Source organism: Amblyraja radiata, chromosome 28 (assembly GCF_010909765.2).
Source record: "Amblyraja radiata isolate CabotCenter1 chromosome 28, sAmbRad1.1.pri, whole genome shotgun sequence".
Classification (NCBI taxonomy): domain Eukaryota; kingdom Metazoa; phylum Chordata; class Chondrichthyes; order Rajiformes; family Rajidae; genus Amblyraja; species Amblyraja radiata.
The window spans coordinates 11,601,552-11,624,233 of record NC_045983.1 but is presented as its reverse complement, the minus strand read 5'-3'; the positions used below and the strand labels follow the sequence as shown (position 1 = coordinate 11,624,233).

At 43.6% G+C, this 22,682-nt stretch overlaps 1 protein-coding gene across 2 annotated transcripts in view; it reads right to left on the bottom strand.

Moving 5' to 3' along the window:
- med13 (mediator complex subunit 13) overlaps positions 1-22,682 on the bottom strand; it is a 170,582-nt gene that overhangs the window by 114,989 nt on the left and 32,911 nt on the right. For both annotated transcript variants that reach the window (XM_033045798.1, XM_033045799.1), the window contains exon 3: positions 3,505-3,589. In XM_033045798.1, coding sequence (XP_032901689.1) covers positions 3,505-3,589 — 85 coding nt within the window. The remainder of the gene's footprint in view (positions 1-3,504; positions 3,590-22,682) is intronic.

The following is a 22,682-nucleotide window of genomic DNA, read 5'->3' as shown; positions in this document are numbered from 1 at the left end:
TGTGTCCTCCACAATACCACTTCAGACAGCATCTGTAAAGACATGGACAATATACCAACAAAGTGTTTGTCTAATTATGGAGGCAGATGCTATTACACTGGGACGCAGCACAACACTATCCCACAAAGTGTCAATTCTATCTTCCAATCAGAACACCCTAGGTAGGACCCCCCCACCTCCCAAGTATTTTTCAGAAACATTTGCTCCGGCTGCATATTCCTGTGCCAGGCACCTAATGCAATCTCAGCCCTCTCCCTGCTGCGTGCCCCTGTACCAGGAACGTGGCATGAATCTCTGCCCTCCATTGGTAATCCTGGAGCAAAGAGTACCTCGCAGTTTGATATGGAGATGCTGATGGGCAAGCAGCATGGGTGCTCAGCCTCAAGCTATGGGATTTGAGTCACACAATATCACAATACAATTTATTTGTCACTTGAACCTCATAGAGGCTCAAATGAAATGTTGTTTCTGCAGTCATACACGTATGAAAAAAAAAGACCCAAGACACAACACAATTTACACAGACATCCATCCATCACAGCGCATCTCCTCCTCGCTGTGATGGAAGGCAAAAAAACTTATCTCTCCTCTGCACTCCCCATTCCCCTCCCGATGTCAGAGTCAAAGCCCCCGGCGGGCGATGGCAATTGTCCGGCGGCCATTAAAGCCATGCCGGGTGATGCAAGGCCACGCTCCGGGTCTTGTTGTTGGGAGCCCCCAGCGGGCGCTAGCAAAGTCCCGCAGCCGTTGAAGCCACGCCGGGCGATAATGTAAGGCCTCAATCCAGGTCATCCTCGACCCCGCTACTCGGGCGGGAGAAGTCGCCGTTGCAGAAGCCTCGAAAAGCGGTCTCCCAGCAGGGACCCGCGGGCTCCCGATATTACTGTCTGCCAGACCTGCGGTAAGCCTCCGAATCTCAGGGGGTCGGGTCACAGCAGCGCGCCACCACAGCTCCACCCGCTCCGGACTCGGCCAGCTCCATGATGGTGAGTAGCTCCGCAGCTCCGTGACTGGAGCCCCAGGACGTTCCTGCTGGAGGCCGCTCCACGTTGCAGCCCCAACGACAACGGAGACCCGATAGGGAAAAGGTCGGGTTCTCCGTGCAGGGGAAAGATTTTAAAAGTTTCCCCCCCAACCCCCCGCCCCCCCCACACACACACACACACATACCCCATCAAAAAAATAATAAAAACTACATTAAAACGGGACAAAAATTAACAAAAAGACAAACGGTCTGCAGAGGCCGCTGCGACGCGAGTCAACATTCTATCCAGTAATGCGAGTGTGGGGCAGTGTTGGGGAACTAATTGCAGCATCTGGATCCAATGGTCTCACCCTTTACCTGTTGGGTACAATGGAAGTTGCCATCATCTCTTCCCGTTTGGCTACAACCTCTCCTGAGCCCAGAGGTTTCACTGTGTTAATTAGCTGAACGGTGGTTTCAAGCCATCGAGTTCTTTAATAGAGACACCTGTGGGTTGGAGAGAGCTGTACAGCCAAACAAAGGGGGAAGTCAACAGTTTCCATCACCTCCAAGAACAGGTGATTAGGAAAACCATTACAATTCAGGAGGCAGACATTTGCTTATCAGATACATGCCACCTCCTAATCAGTCCCATTCCCTCTTCATTTTCCTGTAATTTATTCTCTCAGCCCTTAAGAACATGGGTAGTCCGTCAGCATTTGGAGAGTTGCTGCTCATCCTCAGTAATGACCAGCACTGACCAGACCAACATCAGTGCTGAGCAGTCACACTTTTCCTCATTCTGTCCCACACCAGACCTCACAGGCAGAATCTCCACACTTGCGCAGTGAGCAATGTATTGAAGCAAGCACAACAATGGAGATCAGCGATCTTCACCAGATTCCTGGCAGAGCAACTTCCAGTAATGGAAGAAGATTTCAGTGAAGTTCTTCTCTCAAAACATTCATCTGTTTTTCACTCTATACATGGTCAAAAATACATAGTGGGTTCACTGTTTATGATTTTCAATAGTTCTCATATTTCCTCCATCTATAAAAATAGTTTTTTTTAATAATGTTTTCAAATTGCTGAACTATGATTGTTTTCTATATTTAGAAGATTCTATTGCCATTTTTAAATATGGATCAATAATTCAGAATATTATTTTCCTGTGATTAACGGATGGAATTTTGGACTGAATATAACAACTTCTCAGTTTTCTGAAGACCACGCCTTTAATTCCAGAGAGCAATTTGAAAACTAATCTATTAAGCAGTTCCATAGCCTGATACATGTGATACTTCAAGGAATGCATATAAAAGAGCACTTTTTTCAGGGTCAAACCTTTTTAAATCTGCAATTGTTTTTTGATTACTAACATTGTTCAGGACTTGCATGGTACATAATACACCCTTTAATTAGCCAATCACGCATTAGAATTATTCCTACGAGCTGGTCAAATTCAGAAATGTCTATACGCACTGCAATTCAGCGAAGAGTCACTTAGCCGATTCTATCAAAAGTGATGACGGGGGGAAAAAGAGAAACCGGCGACTTTCTGGTCTTATAAGGTAAACTAAGATGCAATTTCATTGTAATATATAAGATAAATCATGTCAAAATGATTAAGGAAAACATTCGTTTAAGCTAGTGAATTTAGAAATGAATTTCATACAAAAGAAGGTCGAATTGTATTGATTTCAAAGGAGAGTAATAAAATCATTTAAGATAACAATGTTTCAGAAGCATCCTAGAATCTTTGGAATTTGAAGATTTTGTCATTGTCTTGTTATTTATTGGCCACTCTGTCCAGCGTAATGCTTGACCATACAATTTTATTTATTTGAAAACCATGCTATGAAATAATTAAATGCAACCATGCTATAAAATAATTAACTGACATTCTAAATCATACTAAATAATTGGGAATTAAATCTCATGAATCTCACTGAAATGTTTCACAATACATCTAATAAATGAAATAAATAGCTACACAAAAATTACAAGATGATTAAAGCAATTGATTATGAAATCGAAACAAATGTTAAACCGTGAGGCAAGGACTATTCTCTACTGAATCCCATTAGTTGGTAGAAAAGAGCAATTGCAAGAACATCCAAGAGACTTTGGGTGTTACAATCCCTAAATGTATCTGGCATTCTAATGCAGCTGGTTAAGAACCATTGCTGGGGCAGGTGTATGAAGACGACTTCCTCTGCATCCATTCTATTGTGCAGTTGTATTACAAGTAATCTCAATTATTCAATGAGAAAAGTCAAGTAAATGACTAAGATTTACAGAAATACCTAATGTTGATCACAAACTTCCATATACCAGTCATCCCTTCACCACCACCCTAGCTCAATTTGCATAAAATGTTACAGTTACCACTGTAAGTTTTATCCAAGAAAGAAATTTCTATCATAGATGTGTTTATACTTAACTTAGGCAGTTCTGAAACCAAAAGTGGGTTAAAAATTGTAATTAATGTGTCAGAAATTGGCATAACAAGTTTCACTGTAGGATATTCTAGCAATTACCTTTCCAGCAAGTTGTGAATGGCCTTAAAAAGTAGAGTTCGGCATTCGTAAGATAGACCCTGTTCCCACAATCCATTCTCTTCAACTGCAAAATGAAAAGTAAAATAAAATGTTAATTTGTCCGTTGTTATAGCTAACAACCTATATACTACAATCCACGATCACATCTGGATTCCACTTGAACTTTTCTTTATCGCCAATTTCTCTAGTTTAAATTTTCTGTTTCTGAATACTGGGTCAAGCATGAACAATTCAATTCACGATTAAAGACGACAAGCTGAATTAAAAAAAATAACACAACTTAAACTTTAGATTCTGTAAGCCATAAGACTGGACACCCATGGCTTAAACAACCCTAAAAAATACACAGCCAAAGCAAAGACAAATAAATACCTGGGATTATATTAATATAACCATTTTAATAAAGTGTCTACTTTACAATGCAGTAAAGCACAGGAACTGACCCTTTGCCTATATTAAACATTGCGCTAAATTAAATTAATCCTCTCTGCCTGCACATGAAAAATATGCCTTCATTTCTTGCTTATTTATCTACCAATCTAAGAGCCTCAAATACCATTATCGTATATTTCCCCACCACTACCCTGAACAGCACATTCCAGGCAACCACTGTGTAAAATAACTTGTCCCAGTACCTCCTTTAAACTTTCCTCCTCTCACCTCAAGGCAATGCCCTGTAGTATTCAACTTGTTAGACTTTTTTTTCGATACAGCGTGGAAACAGGCTCTTCGGCCCACAAACTCCGTACACCCATAGTCAGGATCGAACCCAGATCTCTGGCACTGTAAGGCAGCAATTCTACCGCTTTTCTGATTCTGAGCCACCCTTTTTGCCAACATTTTCACCCTGCGGAAAGTTCTGACTGCCTACCTTATCTATACTTCTCAAAAATGTTAAAACTTCTAGTGTCCCCTCAGCATCTGTTACTTCAGAGAAAACAATCTAAGTTTGTCATACCTCTTCTTATAGCTAAAACCCTCTAGTCCAGGCAATGTTCTGGTAATCCTCATCTACACACTCTCAAAAAGTCTCCGCATCCTTCATGTAATGGGGAACTCCAAATGTGGCCAAACCAAAGTTTAATGAAGCAACATGACTTCCTGATATATCTCAACCGACGACACTGGACAAGCATTCGATATGCTTTCTTTATCACTATCTATTTGTGTCGCTACTTTCAAGGAGTCATGGACTTGGAACCCAAATCCCTCTGTATATCATTGTTAAGGGTCCTTCTATTAACTGTATACTTTTCTCTTGTATTTGACCCCCCCCCCAAAGCACAAGATCTTGCACTTGCCCAGGTTAAACTGCATTTGCAATTTATCTGCCCTTATCTGTAACTGATCTACATCCTGCATATCTTTTGAATGCCTTCTTCACTTACCGCAACTCCACTAGTTTTTGCAAAGTTACCAACCAACAATCTACATTTCAGTATGTATGTGGGTCTATACAGTGCATTCAGAAAGTATTCAGACTTCAAGTATTTAAGTATTTAAAGAAAACAGCATTGCTATAAACGGTTGATAGACTACATAAACATCTAGCAATAATTATAGATTCAGTTAATGCTCTAGAAGGAAGCTGCATCAGTCCACAGTTTAAATTACTGCCACTTTCCAGCTCTTCGGCCATAACTTTTTATGGCTCAGGTATTCATCCAAGTACTTAGAAATGTGATAAAGGCTTCTATTGCCACTAGGACACGTTTTACGCATCTCCTTGGGTTAAAAAAAATCACCTGCCATACAAATTTTCTAATAACCAATTTCAATCCATGTCTAGTTAATAACTTTCCATTCCCTTCAAATTCATAATCACACCTTAATTTATAGTAAGCTCTGTCAGGTTGGATGGGGAGCGTCAATACACAGCTATTTTCAGGTCCCACCAGAGATGTTCGATGGGGTTAAGTCCGGGCTCTGGCTGGGCCACTCAAGGACATTCACAGGCTTGTCACAAAGCCACTCCTGCATTGTCTTGGTTATGTGCTTAGGGTCGTTGTCCTGTTGGAAGGTGAACCTCCGCCCCAGTCTGAGGTCCAGACCGCTCTGGAGGAACTTCTCACCAACGATCTCTCTGTACTTTCCTGCCGCTGAAAAAAATCTCCACAGCATGATGCCGCCACCACCATGCTTCACCGTAGGTATGGTATTAGCCAGGTGATGAGCGGTGCCTGGTTTCCTCCAGATGTCACGCTTGGCATTCAGGCCAAAGAGTTCAATCTTGGTTTCATCAGACCAGAGAATCTTGTTTAGGTGCCTTTTGGCAAAGTCCATGCGGGCAGTCATGAGCCTTTTACTGAGGAGTGGCTTCAGTCTGGCCACTCTACCATAAAGGCCTGATTGGTGGAGTGCTACAGATATAGTTGTCCTTCTGGAAGGTTCTCCCATCTCCTCAGAGGAACTCTGAGGCTCTGTCAGAGTGACCATCGGGTTCTTGGTCACATCCCCGGATTGTTCAGTTTGGCCGGGCGGCCAGCTCTATGCAGAGTCCTGGTAGTTCCAAAGTTCTTCCATTTAAGAATGACAGAGGCCACTGTGCTCTTCGGGACCTGCAATGCTGCAGAAATTGTTTTATACCCTTCCCCAGATCTGTGTCTCGACACAATCCTGTCTCGGAGGTCTACGAACAATTCATTTGACTTCATGGCTTGGTTTTTGCTCGGACATGCACTGTCAACTGTGGGACCTTATATAGACAGGTGTGTGCCTTTCCAAACCATGTACAATCAGTTTAATTTATGACTGCTGGACTCCAATCAAGTTGTAGAAACATCTCAAGGATAATTAATGGAAACAGGATACACCTAAGCTCAATTTTGCGTGTCATAGCAAAGGGTCTGAATACTTATGTAAATGTGATATTTTAGTTATTTATTTTTAATTACTTTGCAAAAATTTCTAACTACCTGTTTTCGCTTTTTTATTATGGGGTATTGTGTGTGGATTGATGATAAAAATATTTTATTTAATCCATTTTAGAATAAGGCTGTAACATAACAGAATGTGGAAAAAGTGAAGGGGTCTGAATACTTTTTGAATACACTGTATTTAACAGCCTTATTTACTAAATTCTTTGCAGCCTTCGGAAATACACCAGCATACATTCAAGATCTTCAGGATGTTCTTGTAAACTTAGATCTTATCATTTATTAGGATAGTCCGTCTTCTCATTAACTTCTCTGAAATTAATCTTATTTGCCACTGTGCCCACTTAACAATTCAATTGATGTCAGCCTGCATCCTAGAACTGCCAATTTTTCTATAACTCTCAAACTTCTTAAAAATCTTTGGCCCTTCAAGTCCCAATATATTAAAAACCACTAGTACAGTCCAGAATTAATTACTGCACGTACCTAATACACCTCACCTGCATCCCTTCTCCAAAACACACCCCAAAAACTCCACTAGGCATGAATATCTCCTGCTTTCTGCCATTCAGCCACTACTTAATCCAGTGTCATTTTACCTTGGATTATATGAGCTTTCATTTTTAAGTTTTATAAAAGTAATCATACAAGAAAACATTAGCTGTTCCCTAATATTATATAACTAGGTTGCGAAACAGTAATTCTACAAGCAATTATCCTTAACTAAGCTTTAAAATTGTCCATGCAACGATATTCATATCTATAAGCGAATGCTTAACCAGATAACATTTCAACAGCTATGAAGGTGTGGTGAACATGTAGGAGGAGCCAGATAAAAAAGTGAAATGCATTTCAAGAATTCTACCAATAGGGGAGAGTGCGATCAATAAGCAAGTTGTGACACTCTTGGCAGACCTTGAAAAAAACAGGCTCTTATAGAACAGAAAACTGCAACTGTTGCCAAAAGCAGGCAGAAATTGAGTAAACATTAACTCAGCTGAATTTACCAATGGACTTTAACAAAGCACTAAATACCTTAAAAGTCCAGGCAGAGATCAAGTTGTACACAACATAAATAAGATTTTACGCATATCACGATTTTAAGATATACCCAGAGCATCAAAAGCAAATACATTTTTCAAATAAGGTCTCAGCAAGTCTCTAAGACTAATGTGTTTGGTTAATGGGCCTGTTCCACTTACGCAACGTTTTCAGCGACAGCCGGCACCAGTCATCGGTCGTTGCAGGTTGCCGAAAATTTTCAACATGTTGAAAATCCAGCGGCGACCAGAAAGATGCTACGAATCTTTGGGCGACTCAGGAGACTACTCACGACCATACAGGCGACACCATGGCGACATGTGAAGCCTGTATGGTCGTGAGTAGTCGCCCAAAGAATCGTAACTTGTTCTGGTCGCCGCTGAATTTTCAACATGTTGAAAATTTTCGGCGACCTGCAACGACCTATGACAGGTGCCGGCAGTCGCCGAAAAAGTCGCGTAAGTGGGACAGGCCCATTAGTTTAACAATGCCGTCTGCTTTAAAAACTTAAATTAAAATTTTGATCAATTCCTATGAGAGAGGACTAAAACTTCCCGGCTGCATACTTTGCCAATCTAGTGTACATCATTGGTATATAAAAAAACAAATACAATTTCCAAAATATCTCAGAAAAACAAACCATTTAAAAGTTGGCAGGTGCCCAATGGAACTGAACAGACTGCTACAACATGCTTTTCATGGAACTGTTTGTTCTATGAAATGGAGAAGATGATCTCCTTTAAGAAAATCTAATTATAAAACACAAGAGAACACCAAGCATTGCATTAAAAAAAGTCACTAAAATATTTCCCTTAAGTGAAATGTTTAAAGTGCTAATTTTGCATTGTAATGTTAATGGTACTTGTTCTTCAGTGCTGCTGAGCTGTAATATTCAGGTTTTTTAAATTAAACCATAAAACATTCAAATCACACTGTACCATAACTGTAAAGATGGAACTGTCCTGCACAAATTCTGGAATTAATTTTTTGCTATCCAATTCCCAAATTAGAGGTACAAAAAAACTTGGATTCTTTAAAGGGCCTGCCCCACTTGGGCGTCATTTGCGTGTCACGCAGGTGGCTCGCGAAGATTTTGTGAATCCCAAAATCCTGGGGCGCCGTGTGCGACCGCACGTCACTGCCTACGCCACCACGTCTCACCACGCGCCATACGCGCCATGTGCGCATCACAACGCGAGTTTGACACGTAAATTATGTTGTGTCGTGACGCGTAAATGATGTCGCGTAAATGACGCGCAAATAACGCCCAAGTGGGACAAGCCTCTGATTTAACATGATGGACAGGAAAGGTTTGGAGGGATATGGGCAAAATGCAGGCAAATAGGATTATTTTAGGTCGGACATCTTCTTTGGTATGGACGACTTGGACCAAAGAGCCTAATTCCGTCCTGAGTAAGTTAATTTCTTGAAAAGCTACTTTCCTACGACTGTTAGGTTCTTGAACCAACCTAGCCTAATCCTACCTCAGCAACAGAAAACTACATGCCATCTCTTGCACCACCATGGACTTGTTTTTTAATTGTGTATGTATGCACTGATGCATTGTTTTTGCATGCAGTCTTTTTCTTTTCAGTCTTGTAGAATTGGTATAATGCAGGGGTCGGAAACCTTGTACTGCATAGGGGCCGGGACGCATATCTGTGAGCGGATGGCGGACCACATCTATAACGTGTACACATGGATCCTGCCCCCATCCCGCCCTGGATGGCAGGCCTCAAATCACATGTTCACAGGTAGATGAAAATTCTGGAGAAACTCAGCGGGTGAGGCAGCCTCATGCAATCCTTGCATGTCTCACCCGCTGAGTTTCTCCAGCATTTTTGTCTATCTTTGATTTTTCCAGCATATGCAGTTCTTTCTTAAACGTATTCACGGAAGGTGCGCGGCCGTGCCGGCGGCTTTGCGCAGGATGCGTTACAGCCAGAGCTCGGCCGCTGCTGCTCGGGGCGCTCGGCCGCTGCTCGAGGCGCCCGGCCGCTGATGCTCGGGGCGTCCGAACCTTACATGGGGCGCTCGGTGGGCCGGATGATTACGGGGGGGGGAATCCGCTTGCGGGCCGGATGTTTTCGGGTTACGGGCCGCATTCGGCCCGGGCGCCGTAGGTTGCCGACCCCTGGTGTAATGCATGTATAATTTATGATTTTGTGCATTGTCTGAGCTTATGTATCCATGCTGTTACTGCAAGCAAGTTTTTCAATGCACCTGTACCTCAACATATTTGTGCATATGACCATAAACTCAACTTGACAATTCTTGAACAAGTGTCAATGGATAGAAACACTTGGCACAAATGAGAAAACAAAACCCAGCTGGCTTGAACAAAATGCCATAGAGATTCCCTCATTGTTACAGTCCTATAAAACTACATTCAACCAGCCACGCTGCTACAATCCCAGCTCTTGCTGCTAGGCATGGCATGAACAGAAAGGAACAGAGTGCTCACAAAATAGAACAGATTGGACTTTCATAACAAATTACAGAAGTAACAGAATCTAGTCAGAGTTCAAGGCTGTTATACAATCTCGCTTTTCAGACAGTCATGTGCAATAAAATTATATAGCAATTGTCAAAAGGATGCAATATTTCAATACTTCAGAAATACCATCTCTATGTGTATTGTGTTAACACGGAAAAAATAAAGGATAATTTTCAGACTGGGAGACAGTGACCAATGAGGTACCACAAGGATCATGCTATGGCTGTAGATAATCATTAGCTTTAAAAAACAAATGACCAAGAGCAAAATACCCAAGTATGCTGATGATCCAAACCTGAGTTACACTTCAAGTTACGAGAGGAAGAGGAATGTCAGCGGAATATAGACACGATAAGTGAATAGGTATGAGCATGGTAAATGCTTTAATTATATATGGTCTTGGTGAAGCCATACCTGGATTAGAAAGGCTTGCAGACCTCGACCATTTAGATGCAGGGCAGATCTTTTCCATGGCTAGAAGCTTTAGAACCAGGAGTTGACCATTTAAGACCAGAGAAAAGGTAGGTTATCCAAGGGACATTACTGGTAAATCTGGCATTTTGTTCATCCCTGAAATCAACCCGTGAGCTCAGCGGACTGCTGGGCTACATTTGAGAAGATACCCAAATAGGTGGGCCGACAAAAGTTCAGGATCTTTGTTTTCCTCCTTTTAAGTTGATTAATGATCTTGATGGATTGATAACAACAATCCAGTAATTTTCTGATTATCGTTATTGCTTTGTGCTTCCCCCCACCTACCAAGATCTGTTTCCACCATAGCAGCCAAGAAATACAAGTCTTGCTTGCAAATTAATTGACCAGTGCTACTTCTATCACTGTAAAACCATATATCAAAAATGATCCCACATAAGAGATTAGTATACAAACTTAAAGCACACGGTATTGGGGGTTCAGTATTGATGTGGATAGAGAACTGGCTGGCAGACAGGAAGCAAAGGGTAGGAGTAAACGGGTCCTTTTCACAATGGCAGGCAGTGACTAGTGGGGTACCGCAAGGCTCAGTTCTGGGACCCCAGCTATTTACTATATATTAATGATTTGGACGAGGGAATTGAATGCAACATCTCCAAGTTTGCGGATGACACAAAGTTGTGGGGCAGTGTTAGCTGTGAGGAGGATGCTAGGAGGCTGCAAGGTGACTTGGATAGGCTGGGTGAGTGGGCAAATGCATGGCAGATGCAGTATAATGTGGATAAATGTGAGGTTATCCACTTTGGTGGCAAAAACAGGAAAGTAGATTATTATCTGAATGGTGGCCGATTAGGAAAGGGGGAGATGCAACGAGACCTGGGTGTCATGATATACCAGTCATTAAAACCCTACCTGGTCGGAGAGGCAGCTTTTCTCCGGGCTGCAGCTTCGACCCGTCCTCGCGGCCTACCAGCGGGCCTGGAGCGGCGTTTCCTGTCGGGGACCGCCCAGAACCACGGCTTCGGCGGCGGCACAGCGCTGGAGCGCTATCGCGGAGCGGGCGATGCCTTGCCTGGGTCGCCGCGCTGGAGCTCCGGTGAACTGAGACCGCCGGGAACAACATCGCGGAGCTGCGGGTCTGAGGAGCGGCCAGCTGCGGGCGGCGGCGCTGAACTTTACACCGGGAGCCTGGGATCTCGCGACGAGATCGCCAGTTGTGGAGCTCCAACCGGCGCGGCCTTGTCGGCTTCGGAAGCCGCGGCCTCCAATACGGAGGCGGCCGTTCCAGGGTTCCCATGCCGCTGTGAGGACTCTCCCGACGCCGGAGCACCACCACCCGGCGAGAACGGCCAAGAACATCGGGCCTCCGTAGAGGCAACTGTGGAGGCCTCAATAGGCCCGACTATGGGTGAACTGGGGTTGGGGACTGGACTTTGTGCCTTCCTTCATGGTGGGAGCCATTGTGGGGGGATGTTCTTTGTGTTTAAGACTCTCATTGGTGTTATGTCTGTATTCTTTTGTGTACTGCAAAATGGCAAAAAGCATTTCACTTCACTACACCTCGGTGTATGTGAATGTGACTAATAAAATACCTTTGACTTTGATTTGAGTATAGGAGCAGGGAGGTTCTACTGCAGTTGTACAGGGTCTTGGTGAGACCACACCTGGAGTATTGCGTACAGTTTTGGTCTCCTAATCTGAGGAAAGACATTCTTGCCATATAGGGAGTACAGAGAAGGTTCACCAGACTGATTCCTGGGATGTCAGGACTTTCATATGAAGAAAGACTGGATAGACTCGGTTGTTGAGGCCAGTTCATTGGCTATATTTAAGAGGGCGTTAGATGTGGCCCTTGTGGCTAAAGGGATCAGGGGGTATGGAGAGAAGGCAGGTACAGGATACTGAGTTGGATGATCAGCCATGATCATATTGAATGGCGGTGCAGGCTCGAAGGGCCGAATGGCCTACTCCTGCACCTATTTTCTATGTTTCTATGTTTCTATGTCTTGCTAGAAATTACAGGCCAGTATCAACCTGTGTTTCAACACAACTCTTCGACAGGTCAGTAGGCTCTCTGGACTTATTTAGGAGAACTTAAAACATGACTGTAACTCTCTGAAGATGGGCACAAAATGCTGGAGCAACTCAGGCAGCATCTCTGGAGAGAAGGAATGGGTGGCGTTTCGGGTCGAGACCCTCCTTCAGACTGATATCAGGGAAGAGGGAGATACATAAATGAGGAAATGTAGGGTGTGAAAACAGGACAAAGGAAATAGAGATCAAGGAAAATGTGGAATATGTCATTGTTAGCTGGAAGAAGGTATCAACAAAGCAAACAGAGATAATATGTAGTCAGAGACAGTAAGACTAGTTGGAGAACTGGGAAGGGGGAGGGATGGAGAGAGAGGGAAAGCAAGGGTTACTTGAAGTTAGAGAAGTCAATGTTCATACAATACAATACAATACAATACAATTTATTGTCATTTGAGCCTCAGTGAGGCTCAGACGAAATTCTGTTTCCACAGCCATACAAACAAAGACAATTCCTAGACATACATACAATTTAGTTCACACAAACATCCATCACAGTGAACCCACTGTGATGGAAGGCAAAGTCTTTTCTCTCCCCTGTTCTCCATGTCTCTCCCGATGTCGAAGCCCCAGGCGGGCGATGATAAGTCCCACGGCCATTTTAGGCCGTGCCGGGCGATTTACGGCCCCGCTCCCGGTCTAGAAGTCTCGAAGTTGGAGCCCCCACGGGCGCTGTAATGTCCCACGGCCATGAAGCCGTGCCGGGCGATGTACTTCCCCGCTCCGGGTCGTTCCAACCGCGCGACACGGGCTGGAGAAGTCGCGTTGCGGGAGCTCCGGGAAGCGGTCTCTCTCTCCCCCCGGACCCGCGAGCTCCCGATGTCCCAGTCCACCGGACCTGCGGCTGCGTTGCTGGAGCCTCCGAGCCCCAGGAGTCGAGTCGCAGCAGCGAGTCACCACCGCTCCCCACGTTCCGAGGCCGGCCAGCCCCACGATGGTGAGTAGTCCGCAGCTCCGCAGTCTCCCAAGCCCCCGGGTCGTTCAGGTTGGAGGCCGCTCCACGGTGCTAGGCCCCAACGACAACGGAGACCCGACAGGGAAAAGGTCGGGTCTCCCGGACAGGGAAGAGATTTTAAATAGTTTCCCCCTCCCCCCCCGCCCCCCACATATACACATTTAAAACCAGTTAAAAAACACCAAACACTACATTTAACTAGACAAAAAATAAAAAAAAGACAGACAGGCTGTAGGGGCCGCTGCAACGGGTGAGTCGCGCCGCCAATGGTGCTGGTGTGTAAGTTGCTCAAGCGAAATATGAGGTGCTGTTTCTGCAATTTGCGCTGGGCCTCACTCTGACAATGGATGAGGCCCAGGACAGAAAAGTCAGTATGGAAATGGGAGGGGGAGTTAAAGTGTTGAGCAACCGGGAGATCAGGTAGGTTTAGGCAGACTGAGTGGAGGTGTTCAGCAAAACTATCACTGAGCCTGCACTTGGTCTCGCCAATATATAAGAGTCCACACCCGGAACAGTGAATACAGTAGATGAGGTTGGAGGAGGTGCAAGTGAACCTCTGCCTCACCTGAAGAGACTGCTGGGGTTCTTGGATGGAGCCGAGGAGGATGGTATGGAGTCAGGTGTTGCATCATCTGCAGTTGCAGGGGAAAGTACCTGGGGAGGGGGTGGTTTAGGTAGGAAGGGACGAGTTGACCAGGGAATTGCAGAGGGAGCGGTCTCTGCGGAAAGGGGTGGAGAAGGGAAGATTTGGCTAGTGGTGGGATCCCGTTGGAGGTGGCGAAAATGTCAGAGGATTATGTACTGTATGCGACAGCGGATGGAAGGTGAGGACTAGGGGGACTCTGTCCCTATTGCCACTGGGGAAGGGGGAGGGGGAGGGGGAGGGGGAGCAAGAGCATAGCTGCGGGATATCAAGGAGATCCTAGTGAGGGCCTCATCTATGATGGAAGAGAGGAACCCCCGTTCACTAAAGAATGGGGACATCTCCAATGTCCTGGTATGGAACACCTCATCTTGGGCGCAGATGCAGTGTGGGCAAAGGTATTGGGAGTAGGGGATAGAGTCTTTACAGGAAGCAGGGTGGGAAGAAGTGTTGTCTAAGCTGTGGGAGTCAGTGGGCTTATAATAGATGCCAGTCGATAGTCTGTCTCCTGTGATGGAGACGGTGAGATCAAGAAACGGTAGAGAGACGTCGGAGATGGTCCAAGTGAATTTGGGTGCAGGATGGAAATTAATAGTAAAGTTAATGAAGTCACTGAGTTCTGCATGGGTGCAGGAGGTAGCACCGATGCAGTCGTCGATGTAGCGGAGGTAGAGTTCAGGGAAAGGGCTAGTGTACGCCTGGAACAGGATTGTTCGACGTACCGTACAAAGAGACAGGCATAGCTGGGGCCCATGCGAATGCCCATAGCTACGCCTTGGATTTGGAGGAAGTGGGAAGAGTTGAAGGAGAAGCTGTTACGGGTGAGGACCAGCTCTGCTAGGCTGAGGAAAGTGTTGGTAGAGGGAAATTGGCTGGTTCTGTGGTCGAGGAAGAAACGGAAGGCTTCAAGACTTTCCTGGTGGGGGATGGAGGTGTACAGTGACTGAACATCCATAGTAAAGATGAGGGAGTGGGGGCCTAGAAAACGCAAGTCATTGAAGAGGGCGTGTTAGGTGTCTGGACATTGGTAGGGCCGGATTGGACCATGAGGGACTGGATGGAATCGAGGTACGTGGAAATCATTTCAACAGTACAGGGATAAGTAGAAGTAATGGGTCTGCCAGGGCAGTTCTGTTTATGGATTCTGTAACTCTCTGGTTGGAAACTGGTGAATTGCCCCTGAACTAATGGTCAAGATGCAATAAGGATAGTGCTATGCTCCATCTATGCAAACCTGGTGATAGCTCTTGTATAAATACTATCTAGAGTTGCAATTCCTGAAAAATACTCTGAAAGATTTTGCAGTTTTAACCAAAGTCAAAGCCAGTAACACATAACGGGGAATACATGCAGGGAAAGTGAGATGACCCATGTGCCATCCAACAGAGTCAGACTCACTGTGGCTAGTTGAGTTTGGGCTCCCAAAGGACAACTTTATTTTCAATATGTATTTAGAGCAACCAAGTGGAGGGGTTTCCATACTTTATTGCTCATAGGCACAGTCACATTCTTATGCCATTTCACATGAAGAAAAATCAGAAGTAAACCATGTCATATTCTCCATCAAAAGCTCAAGACATATAATGAATGTAATAACAGTCTTACATTGATGTCACACTTTGCAGAAATCCTAGCCAACAAAGACATCCTGCATATGTTACAAAAAAAGTTATTGTAGAACCTGATTAAAATAGAATCCGGATGTGTTTGCAATAGAAGATATTTCCTTTGGATTTTTTTTTTTGCAAAGGAGAACCACAAAAAAAGGAATTGTAACTGAAAAGATTCAAGGCCAAGCACAAAAATTACTCGTCAATTTTTAATTTTCCATAGATTGTAGAATATATTTTAAAGCATTCCAAAGATATAGTCAAAAATGTTATTCATAACTCTTGCTAAAATACATCCCACTAATGTACTAAATTAACTTCAAAATGCAAGTTTCATTTTGAACTGTAGGTCAAGCTTAACTATAACGGCTGGCCACTAATGCACATCACAGCAATTCAAATAATGACACTGGGAAACACTGGATTTAAATTAAAAAATTAGATTTGATAATAATCATAGATCAACAACCTTTTTTTCCCAATCAGCAATATACGATCAGCATACATTCAACAAATGGACAATCTTCCAATTGTTTTTTTTCAGCTTCTAAACTGTGAAAATGTAATTTTGATTACAAAAATAAATCCAGCATTTCAACCATTAAAATTATAAATTCAAACAAACAAAAATGTAGCAGATCCTTGTTGCTAAAATATTTTTTTTAAACCATAATCAGTTAGACCTCAGATAGCTGCTACAAAACAGATTCTAAAAATAACAGCAGTAACATTGCCAAACTATGTAGTCCAACTACTGAAAGCAGATTCTGTATCCAAAGAAAATCACTGGTACGGTAGAAAAAATTGGAGTTAGAACTTGACCTGTGGCATATTCTGAAGCAATAAATTTTAAAAGGAAACAAGATTTCAAAAAAACCTATGAAAGACATCTCAGCTGTTTTCATATGACATCTTTAGTAAGTTTGTGGAGACGGTAGTGATAAGGACACCGATCCCTTACGGTCACTTAAATAATCTTGGATTTCTCTGAACTACATTTTTTGCAGAGTTATCCTTCAGATTTCTGTACTGAAAAAATGGATATATTTAAATTCCTGCAAATCAGTAGCCAAAATCATTTGCAACCAGTAATTATATAGATTTGTCCCAATTACAGGTAATGTTAGAAAAAAACTATAAATAAATGAAAATAATTAGTTTTGCAGTGTACGCATTTCTCCAGAATGTTAGACACCTGGCTTTGTGGCCAAATATGGCAAAATTACATCAAATATATTATTCCTAATAATACATTTCGCACCAATTGACATGTTTTTGAAGTTATATAAAGCAGCTCTGCGTTCATAACAACATTAATTTCCAATCTTAAAACATAGCACAACTTCAAATACGGTTTACAAATAGTTGTCATAACAACATAGCAATTTTTGAAGTGTTGGGAACAGGATAAATGTTGCACTTCCAAAACAAACTTCCATTTAAACGATAGACAATATGATTATTTTGAATTATGTTTCAAGGTTTAATTCTGAATTTTATGTTTCTTAAGTGAAATTTGCAGCAATCATGTGTTTAAGTAGTAAAATAATATTTTCTCAGTAGTTTTTTTCCCCTGGCATTCATTACATATTACACTACTCTCTCTCCACCAACAACTGCACCTGCACAAACTCCTCTGTGAAGTTTCTCAAGTTTGCGAACGACACAACCCCGATTGGACTAATCCAGGATGAGGAGGAATCTGCCCACAGACACGACGTGACACAGCTGGCGTCCTTGTTCCATCGCAATAACCTGGAGCTCAGCGTTCTTAAGAAAGTGGAATTGATTATAGGAGACCCCCCCACTCACCATCAATAACACCACAGTCACATCTGTGGAGTAATTTAAGTTCCTTGGAACCATCATCTTAAATGGGAGGCCACCATCGACTCCACAGTCAAAAAGGCCCAACCGAGGATATACCGTATTCCCCGGCAATGAAGACGCAATTTTTTACCCAAAAATAAGGCACGAAAATTTACCTGTGTCTTGGCGGCCGAAGGTTAGGTTGTTAGCCAAGAAAGATAGACTTGGCTATTCCTCAGTACAGCAACATCAAGAACGATGTTGCTGTACTGAGGGATAACCAAGTCTATCCCTCATTGCTGGCAGCTGATGGGAAGCGGCTGTAAAGTGGGAAGCGGCTGTAAAAGGACACGGGGGGGGGGGGGGGGGGGGGAGGAGAGTTCCTTTCACAGCGTGTGGGGAGTCTGACCCGGGTCAGCACGGGCAGGAGGGTTGAGAAGGAGGGGGTCGGGGATCATGCCAGCAACTCACTCAATCACTGCTGCCGCGGCGCTCCGGGCGCGGAGCCACCGCATTGTGGCCGGGGAGGGAAGTAACTCGGGTGGCTGCGAGCGGCCACCGGGACCGGACAGCGGAACCGACCGCCACCTCAGCACCTTCTGCCGGCTGGCCAGCCAGCCACGGTGTCCTTCGGCACAGGCGCAACCGGTGGAGATGGTGGTTAGCGGGTAGCTACTGGGCGGAAGGCTGGCTGCTACATCCCGGGCTCGCTCTCTCTCTCTCTCTCTCTCTCTCTCTCTCTACTAGTCCCGGGGCAGGCGACCTGGGCGCTACAGCCAGTCCCGTGGCACTCAGGCGACCTGGGAACTGCAGCCAGACCTGGGACAGGCGAGCTGACTTGAGCGCAACAGCCAGTACAGTAGCACGCATGCGACCTGGGAACTGCAGCCATTCCCAGGGCACGCAGCCAAACTGGGAACTGCAGCCAGACCTGGGGCAAGCGAGCCGACCTGGGAACTGCAGCCATTCGCGGGGCACGCAGCCGCCCTGGGTGTCACAGCCAGACTTGGGGCAAGCGAGCCGACCAGGGCACAACAGCCAGTCCCGTGGGCAGGCAACCTGGGCGCTACAGCCAGACCCAGGGCTCGCAGGCGACCTGGGAACTGCAGCTAGTCCCGGGGACGCGAGGGATCTGGGAACTGCAGCTAGTCTCGGGGACGCGAGGGATCTGGGAATTGCAGCCAGTCCCGGGGCACGCAGACGATGTTGCCGACCCCTGGACTAAACCAAACCCTTGATCCTGTCACGCCATGCTTTTTTCAAAATTTAGCAACTTAAATTGGAAGTGCGTCTTCGACGCAGGTGCGTCTTCATTGCCGGGAAATACGGTACTTTCTGCGGCAGCTGAGAAAACACAATCTGCTACAGGCAATGATGGTCCAGTTTTATCCTGCATTATAGAGTCCATCCTCACCTTCTCCATCATGATCTGGTTTGGCTCAGCCACCAAGCATGACATCCAGAGGCTGCAGTGCATCGTTCGATCAGCCGAGAAGGTTGTTGACTGCAACGTTCCCCCCATCGACGAACTGTACAATGCAAGGGCCGGGAAACGAGCGGGTAAGATCATCTCTTACCCCTCTCATCCTGGCCACAAACTCTTTGAATCACTTCCCTCTGGCAAGCAACTGTCAAAGCCACCACAGCCAGACATAAAATCAGTTTTTTTAGACGAGCAGTAGCTCTACTCAACAGCCTCCTTTTTCTCTGGTAATTTATTTTATTCTTCACATTAAAAATGTTTTATTTTTAATTGTCTACTGTATATCGTGTTGTTATCCTTGCGAGCAAAGCACCAAGGCAAATTCCTTGTATGTATACATACTTGGCTAATAAAATGTATTAAATTCAATTAAATTCAATTTATTCAATTCAATCACCAACGACTATCTACCAAACAACTAAAGGATATTAGAATTTGATGCCAAAAGATCAGCGAAGAATTGTGGCGACTGTCAGGATGGAATGTCCTGCAACTATTTGTCGTCTTCGCCACAAACTTGCTGAAAGATTTCACTTGGAAAATAAAAGGTCATGGAAATAAACCTACTAATCACTTCAAGCAGTGTTACACCAGCACTCAAGATAATTCAATATAAATTTGAGTTTTGCGACAAATTAATTACTGAAATAAGATCCTGAAGTTAAAATGTGTTAACCTTGTGTGTATTCATGGTGTCTTTTTCTTTCTTTTTTTTGTTTTTTTGTTTTTGTTTTCACTTTTAATTTCAAGTTTTTGTGTACCTTGGTGCGTGTTGTGACTGTTTGGCAGACCAATTTCCCTCCGGGGATGAATAAAGTTTTATCATATCGTATCGTATCGCATTCTGGAAACATTTTGACTCCTGTTCTGCTTTCTAATTGATTTTCAACATCTAGTAACTTTTCAAAAAATGCTTTTACAATTTTATAATTAGAATAGATTTAAAATTAAATGTGTAATTTTGCTAGAACAATTTCTTAAAATTACAAACATTGAAATTAAGGTTAAAACTTGCAGAAAAGCACGGTGTAATTTTCAGAATACAGTCAGAGGCCAAAAGCTTTCCCCAATAGGGCGATAATAGAGGAATATTTTGTCAACCTGGTAAGTTGCAGAGCAAATGGGTAATTCAACAGTGGAACAAAATTAGCCCCCTACTGCCCTCCACAGCAAAGAAAATATATTAACAACACTTTCCCTATGTTATAGTAAAACCTATGTTATATGCAAGATCTATTACACAGCTATTATTGTTTTTGAGTCTCCGGAGAAAAATGGACAGAAAAACCTGATCAACACATGGAAATACTTATCCGATTTTTTTGTAATCCATGATACTGAGACATGCACTTTCAATCATTTTTCCTGTTTATTGTGCATTCTCATTCCCCAGAGGGACAGTTCAGTTGACAAGAGGCAAAATTTGAACAATCACTTAAAACTGCAGTTTGTCCTTCAACTTAATTATTAACTACTATAAATTTGAAGTGAAACTGGAAAACACTGGAAATACTCAAGTGGTCAAATATTGTCAATCAAGTCAAACTAATCTCATCAGCCTGCAAATGATCGACACCCCTACGTTCCATGCAACCACTACCCCTCTGTGTAAAAAAACCTGTCCTGCACATCTCTATATAACTAAAAGTCTTCGTCTTGTTTGTGCCCACAATGTACCCACGATGTGTCAATCTGGTTTCCTAACTTCTTCCAAATGCTAGGCCACAGCCTTCCCATTTTCACACATCCTACTCACATTTTTCCCGTGGTGGCGATAAACATCTTCCCGTCGCATTCCCTCCTATATTTCCGAAGTTATTAATCATTGAAATTTAAAAAACAGCCAAACTGCCTTCTCACAGCTTCTCAGTGATGATGTCACAATGCCTCTCACAGTGCACCAATCACAATGGGCTCTCAAGCTGGCTGCCGACTGCCGACTGGGGGTGTGGGGTGGAACTCTCACCCCCCCCCCACCCCCCCCACACTGCCCCAAACCCCCAACCCACGCACCCCACATTCAAGTAAATCTCTTCTGCACTCTCTCCAAAGTCACTATATCCTTCCTGTAATAGGCGACCACAACAGTACACAATACTTGAAATACAGCTTAACCAAACTCCTATAAAGTTGCATCATGACTTCCTAGCCCATTGCCCCAACTCATGAAGGCAAACGTACAACACACTTTCTTTAGCACTATATAGTTGTGTTGACACCTTCATGGAGCTATGGATTTGGACCCATATTAATGCTGTTGAGCCTTCCTGATACTTTCAGCTTTCAGCTAGACATGACTGACCAAAGTGACCCCCTTCATTACATCTGGGCATTTAGAGCATACAACAGTACAGCACAGTAACAGGAGTTTCAGCCCACAATGTCTGTGCCGGTCACTACGTTAATTTCAACTGTAAACCTGCCTCCACATGATCTATATCCTGCCCTTCCCTGCATGTATCCTTTACTTCAAATGTAACTATAGGTTTTTACTTATCTTTCTTAAAAAATCTCAAGACATTTAAAATCAGTTCAAGAGGATAGACAGCAGCTGTCAAAAATATGAGCGTGGTAGGGCAGGTTGGTGGGAGTTTCCCACAATCTACTTTGCTTCACAGGGGGACTGGGTTGTCATCAGCTCAGCCAGCCCTCCAGTGCCAGATCAGATTAGGCAAATTGGAAGAAAGGCAGAGGTAGACACAAAAAGCTGGAGTAACTCAGCAGGACAGGCAGCATCTCTGGAGAAAAGGAATGGGTGATGTTTCGGGTTGAGACTCTTCTTAAGACGAAGTTACTGCAGCTTTTTGTGTCTATCTTTGGTTTCTTCTTACAGATCCCCAGAGGTGTTGCCAACTTGCCCCATATTTCAGCATTTTTTGCTTTGTAGCTAAATAGCACCATCTCCTTAATAAACTGGATTTAGGAAAGGTTACATTTATCTCACTCTACAGATACCATCTAATTAAGAGAACATGGTGACAGTATGAGTTACCAGTATCCTTCCTTAGAGAAAGAAAATCCCCAAATGTCCTTCCTCCCAATAAAGTTTTATTAATCTCATTACATGTTACACCTTCGTACAATCCAATGTCAAGCTAAAATTGTGGGAATTAGTTAGTGGAAAGTAAAACACATTCCCAGTTTATGGAAAAGATACATCAAGAACAAGATAGCCATGAACCACCTTGTTCTTTCTTGCATTGTGTAGCGTCTTTTCCAATTAGTGATCTGGCCACAGCTGGAGCAGCATGACGCTTTAAGAAAGGCAGTAACTTTTAGAAAGGGCAGAACAGATTTCCCAAAATGACTGAAGGAATGAAGGACTTCAGTTACGCAGGTAAACAGAAAAGTTTATATGCAGATCTGATAAGATTTCTTCTTGAAGTCTACAGATAAGAGTAGAACAAACAGAATTAAGGGCAATGACAACAAATAAAAATAAAACAATTATCATGTTCTGGAATGCAATATTTAGATATTTGGGTATTAACCATTTAGATATTTATGGTTTTAGGGACCTCTGTCGATTAATTCCTAGGTGAAGCTAACTAACTTGAACTTTACAATCAACCTCAAATTTTGAGAGAACTGTGCTCTATCAACTTCATGGGATACTTTCCTTGTGTTGCATCTTCCTGGAATAATTTGCATTCAAGACCCAGAGTGGTAGATAAACTCTAGTTTGCAATATTACAGATTAATTAGCAAAAAACTGAAAAC